An 8,960-nucleotide genomic window follows, 5' to 3' on the forward strand; every position below is an offset into this window, starting at 1 on the left:
TTTTCTAGGTTGTAAACTGATTTTTGTTGTTGGGTAGATTGCCAGTTTACAACTAAACGGTCTCTGTAAAGACTTTTTCCTTTTTATTGACGGCATCAAAATGTCATCAAGACGTCATATTTTGGTTGTTATCTGGTCATATTACCAGTTTACAACTAAACGGTCTCTGTAAAGACTTTTTCCTTTTTATTGACGGCATCAAGATGTCATCAAGACGTCATATTTTGGTTGTTATCTGGTCATATCACCAGTTTTGCTCGCTAGGGTTTTCTTTAGAACCTTAAAGTATAATGCATCTTAACTTGCTGCTTAGGCTACTTTTCTATGGAGTTTCACAGTCAAAGCTTACATAAACAAATAGAAATTGTATATTGTGCCAAGGTCACCTTCAAGGGTATCTTCAGTTTTGAATGTATTGTATTCTTTAGTTTATGTTAGGAGCATAATATACCTTTGTAAAGAGTCAATTAATATAATATAATACATGCCATGTAGCAGACGGTTTAATAAAAAGGGACTTATGTGTACGTACATTTTTCGTATGGGTATCCCCAGCAGGAATCGAACCCACACTCCTTTGCAAGCACCATGCACTACCAACTTAGCCTCAACAGGACAACAACTGTTTTCTCTGTGTTGGTCAATTTCAATGCAGTGCGTGAATAGACTTTTGTGCGCAGTTTGTCTGCCTATGCATGATACGGTATGTTTGTTACAAAAGTTAATTTAAACTTGCATCTGCTCTGCTTGAATTTCATAATCACTTTCTCATCCCATGGTTCTTGTTGGGTTTTATGGCTCTTTTTGACTGCATTTGGTGTTAATTGTGACTGTGATTGTCCGTCTCATGCTACGTTTTAAGATGGCTTCCATTCAGTATAGGGTCTATTCTCTATTTAACTTCTTTACCTGAGCTTCCATTCCATCAGCATGGTTATGAGATTAAGTTTAGTTCATTCACATATGGAATTTAACTGAATTCCACGTATGGAATTTAACTGAATTCCACGTATGGAATTTAACTGAATTCCACTTCTGGAATTTAACTGAATTCCACTTCTGGAATTTAACTGAATTCCACTTCTGGAATTTAACTGAATTCCACTTCTGGAATTTACTGAATTCCACTTCTGGAATTTAACTGAATTCCACATATGGAATTTAACTGAATTCCACTTCTGGAATTTAACTGAATTCCACTTCTGGAATTTAACTGAATTCCACTTCTGGAATTTACTGAATTCCACTTCTGGAATTTAACTGAATTCCACATATGGAATTTAACTGAATCAAACTTATGGAATTTAACTGAATTAAACTTATGGAATTTAACTGAAGTCCACATATGGAATTTAAAGGGACATTTAGAAAGTGTTTCAACTTCATATTCATCATCTCCAGCACCACCCCAACATCAACATATGTGAAAATGGCGTGTTCCTATGTTTTGTAGTTAAAAAGAGAGAGGGAATGGGAAAAGGGGGATACCTAGTCAGCTGTACAACTGAATGTCTTCAACTGAAATGTGTCTTCCGCATTTAACCCCTCTGAATCAGAGAGGTACGGGGGGGGGGGGGGGCTGCCTTAATCAAGATAAGTGTTTTGAATGACATCATTAACCAATATGTAGACATTTAGTGGACAATTAGTAGACAATTAGTATGCAATTAGTATGCAATTAGTAGTCAATGCATACTCATAATTGTTTAAAATCAAAAGATGTAAACCGATGTGATTGGAAACAAGTCATCTAACCTCTTCTTTTTTTTTTTTACTACAAAACATAAAAACGCACCGTTTTCACATACTGTTGATGTTGGAGTGGTGCTGGAGATTATGAATATGTGAAATTGCCCTTTAATTCCACTTATGGAACTAAGTTTAAATTCCAAAATGATGGAACTATGGAACACACAAAACTGTCTTGGAACATCCTTCAACCAAGCCTCCAACCAGACAAGATGTTACAGTCATATTACCACTGTGACACATTGCTTATTTTTTTAGACATACTTTCTACCAAAACAATTGCCATTTCACCATCGGCGTGCACCATTTTCTTCATTTGTCTTAATTTCTCCGTATTTTCCCTTTGTGCATCAGATGACGAACCAGCCGGACCAATGTAAGTACATTTATGTTACAGTCATGTATTTAGTTAGAAGTCTACGTATGGTGTTTTGCTTTAGTATTTCCGTGCTGTATCTTTTTCTGTAAACTACTGAATATATGTATACATCCATACAGCATGCTCTAAAAAAAACTGTTGAATGATCAGTAGATGTAGTGTTCTAACCCTTTTGAATGATCAGTAGATGTAGGGTTCTAACCCTTTTGAATGATCAGTAGATGTAGGGTTCTAACCCTTCTGAATGATCAGTAGATGTAGGGTTCTAACCCTTTTGAATGATCAGTAGATGTAGGGTTCTAACCCTTTTGAATGATCAGTAGATGTAGGGTTCTAACCCTTTTGAATGATCAGTAGATGTAGTGTTCTAACCCTTTTGAATGATCAGTAGATGTAGTGTTCTAACCCTTTTGAATGATCAGTAGATGTAGTGTTCTAACCCTTTTGAATGATCAGTAGATGTAGGGTTCTAACCCTTTTGAATGATCAGTAGATGTAGGGTTCTAACCCTTCTGAATGATCAGTAGATGTAGGGTTCTAACCCTTTTGAATGATCAGTAGATGTAGGGTTCTAACCCTTTTGAATGATCAGTAGATGTAGGGTTCTAACCCTTTTGAATGATCAGTAGATGTAGTGTTCTAACCCTTTTGAATGATCAGTAGATGTAGTGTTCTAACCCTTTTGAATGATCAGTAGATGTAGTGTTCTAACCCTTTCTAATGATCAGTAGATGTAGGGTTCTAACCCTTTTTAATGATCAGTAGATGTAGGGTTCTAATCCTTTTTAATGATCAGTAGATGTAGGGTTCTAATCCTTTTGAATGATCAGTAGATGTAGGGTTCTAACCCTTTTGACTGATCAGTAGATGTAGGGTTCTAACCCTTTTTAATGATCAGTAGATGTAGGGTTCTAAACCTTTTTAATGATCAGTAGATGTAGGGTTTTAACCCTTTTGAATGATCAGTAGATGTAGGGTTCTAACCCTTTTTAATGATCTGTAGATGTAGGGTTCTAACCCTTTTGAATGATCAGTAGATGTAGGGTTCTAACCCTTTTGAATGATCAGTAGATGTAGGGTTCTAACCCTTTTGAATGATCAGTAGATGTAGGGTTCTAACCCTTTTGAATGATCAGTAGATGTAGGGTTCTAACCCTTTTGAATGATCAGTAGATGTAGGGTTCTAACCCTTTTGAATGATCAGTAGATGTAGGGTTCTAACCCTTTTGAATGATCAGTAGATGTAGGGTTCTAACCATGTTTAATGATCAGTAGATGTAGGGTTCTAACCCTTTTGAATGATCAGTAGATGTAGGGTTCTAACCCTTTTGAATGATCAGTAGATGTAGGGTTCTAACCCTTTTGAATGATCAGTAGATGTAGGGTTCTAATCCTTTTGAATGATCAGTAGATGTAGGGTTCTAACCCTTTTGAATGATCAGTAGATGTAGGGTTCTAACCCTTCTGAATGATCAGTAGATGTAGGGTTCTAACAATGTTTAATGATCAGTAGATGTAGGGTTCTAACCCTTTTGAATGATCAGTAGATGTAGGGTTCTAACCCTTTTGAATGATCAGTAGATGTAGGGTTCTAACCCTTTTTAATGATCAGTAGATGTAGGGTTCTAACCCTTTTGAATGATCAGTAGATGTAGGGTTCTAACCCTTTTTAATGATCAGTAGTTGTAGGGTTCTAACCCTTTTTAATGATCAGTAGATGTAGGGTTCTAACCCTTTTGAATGATCAGCAGATGTAGGGTTCTAACCCTTTTGAATGATCAGTAGATGTAATATTCTAACCCTTTTTAATGATCAGTAGATGTAGGGTTCTAACCCTTTTTAATGATCAGTAGATGTAGGGTTCTAACCCTTTTGAATGATCAGCAGATGTAGGGTTCTAACCCTTTTGAATGATCAGTAGATGTAGGGTTCTAACCCTTTTGAATGATCAGTAGATGTAGGGTTCTAACCCTTTTGAATGATCAGTAGATGTAGGGTTCTAACCCTTTTGAATGATCAGTAGATGTAGGGTTCTAACCCTTTTGAATGATCAGCAGATGTAATGTTTGTGATCAGCAATAAGGTGTATTCCAGTAGAATTATTTTGATGGTAACCCAGTCTAACGTGTGTTTATCCTATTGAAGGAAAACTAACTCCACCAACAATCACAAAGACAAGAACCTTCGTCAGAGGAACACAAACTGAGAACACTGGTAAATTTTAAATTTTTTTAAAATCTCCACTCTATTGGTAATGCCAAGATAAGGAAATGAAGTATCACGCATCTGATTCAGGATTGTTTTTTGCATACAGAACACAATTAATAGGATCACATAGATGGTGGGGGAGGGGCTGATCCTAGTTCAGCACTCCTAATCTGAGAAGCTTGATACATATGATCTGTTTACCCAGTTGTTGTTGTTGTTGTTTACTGCATCATGTAGCTACAGTATGTTATGAATAACCTGTCAATCACCACAGATAGCCACATGTTGTACAGGAGATCAATATTGAAAAACAAAGCTAGTCTACTTTATCAATGAACTGTGACCACACTGTATCTCGTCAATACCACTGACAGATAGATGTAATCTCGTCATTACCACTGGCAGATAGATGTAATCTCGTCATTACCACTGGCAGATAGCTGTAATCTCGTCATTACCACTGGCAGATAGATGTAATCTCGTCAATACCACTGGCAGATAGATGTAATCTCGTCAATACCACTGATAGATAGATGTAATCTTGTCATTACCACTGGCAGATAGATGTAATCTCGTCATTACCGCTGGCAGAGAGATGTAATCTCGTCATTACCGCTGGCAGATAGATGTAATCTCGTCATTACCGCTGGCAGAGAGATGTAATCTCGTCATTACCACTGGCAGATAGATGTAATCTCGTCATTACCGCTGACAGATAGATGTAATCTCGTCATTACCACTGGCAGATAGATGTAATCTCGTCATTACCACTGGCAGATAGATGTAATCTCGTCATTACCACTGACAGATAGATAAACAATAAAACTCCTGCTCTTTCCACGACAGACTGACCAGGTGAATCCAGGTGAAAGCTATAATCCCTTATTGATGTCACCTGTTAAATCCACTTCAATCAGTGTAAATGAAGGAGAGGAGACATGGTTAAAGAAGGATTTTTAAGCCTTGAGACAAATGAGACATGGACTAAAGTTATACTGTTACATTGGTGCCGTGACCCGGATCACTGGTTGCTGCGGAAAAGGAGGAAGTCGAAAGGGGGGTGAGAGTAACCGATGTGAAATGGCTAGCTAGTTAGCGGTGGTGCGCGCTAATAGCGTGTCAATCGGTGACATCACTCGCTTTGAGACCTTGAAGCATCGTTACCCATCGGTAACGATGCTTTGTGGGTGACTGTTGTTGATGTGTGCAGAGGGTCCCTGGTTCGCGCTCGGGTCGGGGCGAGGGGACGGACTAAAGTTATACTGTTACATATGTGCTCCATTCAAAGGGAGAATGGGCAAGATCAAAGATTCAAGTGCCTTTAAACGGGGTATGGTAGTAGGTTCCAGGCGCACCGGTTTGAGTGAGTCAAGAACTGGAAGCCTACAAGGTTTTTCACACTCAACAGTTTCCCGTGTGTATCATGAATGGTCCACCACCCAAAGGACATCCAGACAACTTGACACAACTGTGGGAAGCATTGGAGTCAACATGGGCCAGCATCCCTGTGGAACGCTTTGTAATGCCCTGACAAATTGAGGCTGTTCTGAGTTATATATATTATAAACTGACAGATAGTTATATATTATACATGAAATTGCCCTGAAAGTGGTGTACAACTGCCAGGGTTGGGGTCAATTCCATTTCAATAAATCCAGGAAGTGAATTTAATTGACTGAATTCAAATGGAATTATCCCCCAACCATGGTGCCATTACAACCAAAGCAATTTAATTTACACGGTAATGACTTGCTTCCTATTTTTCCTTCCACAGATAATAACATATTATACATGTATGTATCGACCACATGAAGGTAACCAGGAGAAGGATTCATAGAAATGTGTTAATAAGAATTTATCTGCCAATCAAACGATGTGGAGCTGAAGAGGAGGAGGATCCTCTGTAAATGTCTGTATTGTATGACGAGGCATGCCTTCTGATTGGATTATCTAGCTATCGTGTGATAAGGGTGAAGAATGTGATCAATGAACGTGATCCCATAACATTATGAATGATTTACGAAGTGTCTATGAAGCATTATAACCATTGTTTGCTGCATGCAGTTATTGGATTGTCGCTGTTTATTGATTGTTTGATTGATTATGTGTTCTTATCAAAATTCTTATCATTTTCCAATTTTTACTTAATTCTGAAGTAATGCATGCAAGGTATTCTAACTTTCTGTTTGGTCCAGACATGACATGGCTTTTTGTCCCAAACGACACTGTATTTCCCTATATAGTCCCCCCCCCTCCCTCCCCCCTCCCCCCTTGAAGGTCTCTGGTCAAAAGTACTGCACTCTATAGGGCAGGAGTATTCAAATCTTATCATACGAGGTATGTAGAACTGATGTTTATTCTGTTCTACCTGTTAACACCTAACTGGTGTTCTAGGTCTAAACCAGGCCCGGATTAAAGAAACAGAAGTGGAAATGGGTTCAAAATCCAGATTTGAATGTGAATGGTATAGAATAGGGTGTCACTTGGGACTCAGACTTGTTTTTTTGTTTACTTCGATAGATGATCACTATTTGTGCTATAGACTTTGCAATGTAAAAAGGGAGGGGGAAAAAAACGCCACCAATTATAATCTGGTATGACAGTAGATCTGTACAGTTTATCATTCTGCTGAATACCATTTTATAAATCGGTTACTTATTTTATTCATATTTTATCAGATTATTTCTGGTTTCACATTTTAGTAAGGGCTTTGCAATGTCTTTTGAATTTGATTGAAAATTCCTATATTTAACATGTATTGTATGTATGTATCCAACCACCTTATATAACCATACATGTAGTAATATGAAGGATATTCATTCATGAGATGCACTTACATTTTGAAAAAAATAATGTAAATTTAAAAAAAATCTCTATAAAGTTAATTTAGTATGTAATTGTAACAACTCCTCCTAATCCTTCTAACTGCTGTGTTTGACTGAACTAAAGTGTGTATTGTGTATAGCATGGCTATTATCCTATGCAATAATAATCAATATTGATATTAATATATATAAATCCCTCTTAGCAGCTTTTAGATTCTCAAATCATCTCTAGAGCTTTGATAGATAGCGTACTGGATAGCTAGCTGTATGGTGATCTATAATCATATTTAGAGCTTTGATAGATAGCGTACTGGACAGCGTGTTGATCTCTATAGATGATAATGTTATACAGTATATCTAGAAGTTGAAGCTAGGTAGGAGGCAGTGGAACAACAGGAACTATGTTATGTATGTCAAGATTGACACTTGTAAAGCAATCCCCAAATCAATCCCAAGTCATTTTTAAGAATAAAAACCTAAAAATAAATGTTTTGTTTCAGTTGATAACTTGATTTTCATCCATTTCCGAGCTTGCAATCACACACACACACACACACACACACACACACACACACACACACACACACACACACACACACACACACACACACACACACACACACACACACACACCTTTTCACAACCAGCAGACAGGCATGGGCTGTAAACATTGAGCTTGCTTCTTTAGTGTTAAATGTGAAAACAGCACCACTTAGTGGTCACATGAGGAACCAACAACGCTGTGTGAGTAGAACAGCTACAGGTAGTTAGTTACTGGTTGATGCAGGGAAAAGGCTACCAACTAAATAAAGCTAAAACCTCCCAAGATAGGTGATTTGTTTACGGGGTGTGTACAGTGTGTGTACGGGGTGTGCGGGTGTATGTGTGTGTGTGTGTGTGTGTGTGTGTGTGTGTGTGTGTGTGTGTGTGTGTGTGTGTGTGTGTGTGTGTGTGTGTGTGTGACTACATGCATCTTTCATTTCTCCATCATCGGGCTCATAATTCTCTCTGTTTTTAGCGCAAGTCCAGAACTCCTCCATCCAGACCCGAACAGCAGAAGCACAACTGAAGGGGGCACTATTGTCTCATATAGAGAGTCAGCTATCTGGCAGAACCATGTATCCCATATAGAGAGTCAGCTATCTGGCAGAACCATGTATCCCATATAGAGAGTCAGCTATCTGGCAGAACCATGTATCCCATATAGAGAGTCAGCTATCTGGCAGAACCATGTATCCCATATAGAGAGTCAGCTATCTGGCAGAACCATGTATCCAATATAGAGAGTCAGCTATCTGGCAGAACCATGTATCCCATATAGAGAGTCAGCTATCTGGCAGAACCATGTAACCCATATAGAGAGTCAGCTATCTGGCAGAACCATGTATCCCATATAGAGAGTCAGCTATCTGGCAGAACCATGTAACCCATATAGAGAGTCAGCTATCTGGCAGAACCATTTAATACAACGGGGCACAACATCTGGACTGAGGTTGTCACACAGTGGTCGGAACATCACAGATGTCATAATGGACACACACACACACACACACACACACACACACACGCGCACGCACGCACGCACACACACACACACACACACACGCACACACACGCACACACAGACTGGAGAACAAAGCATAGCTTGGCAAATCTGATTTGTAATAAAGGACTATCAGTTGGTTTATTCAAAGATAAAAAATGGTGTTTTCAGTAAGTAAATAAACTTTTATTTGACAGATGCCCCCCCCACCCCACACACACACACTTACACACACACGCACACACACACGCACACG

The 8,960-nt window shown here is 38.6% G+C and overlaps 1 protein-coding gene across 2 annotated transcripts in view; it reads left to right on the plus strand.

The window, feature by feature from the left end:
* LOC129861904 (neuroplastin-like) overlaps window positions 1–7,648 on the plus strand; it is a 68,410-nt gene extending 60,762 nt beyond the window's left edge. The window contains exons 6-8 of one of the 2 annotated variants that reach the window (XM_055933085.1): window positions 2,104–2,125; window positions 4,274–4,342; window positions 6,111–7,648. In XM_055933085.1, the coding sequence (XP_055789060.1) occupies window positions 2,104–2,125; window positions 4,274–4,334 (83 nt within the window). In that variant the 3' untranslated portion in view covers window positions 4,335–4,342; window positions 6,111–7,648. The remainder of the gene's footprint in view (window positions 1–2,103; window positions 2,126–4,273; window positions 4,343–6,110) is intronic. The other variant, XM_055933086.1, reaches the window with a different exon arrangement.
* The last annotated feature ends 1,312 nt before the right edge of the window (window positions 7,649–8,960 follow it).

This window comes from Salvelinus fontinalis, chromosome 9 (assembly GCF_029448725.1).
Source record: "Salvelinus fontinalis isolate EN_2023a chromosome 9, ASM2944872v1, whole genome shotgun sequence".
NCBI classification, from domain to species: Eukaryota; Metazoa; Chordata; class Actinopteri; order Salmoniformes; family Salmonidae; genus Salvelinus; species Salvelinus fontinalis.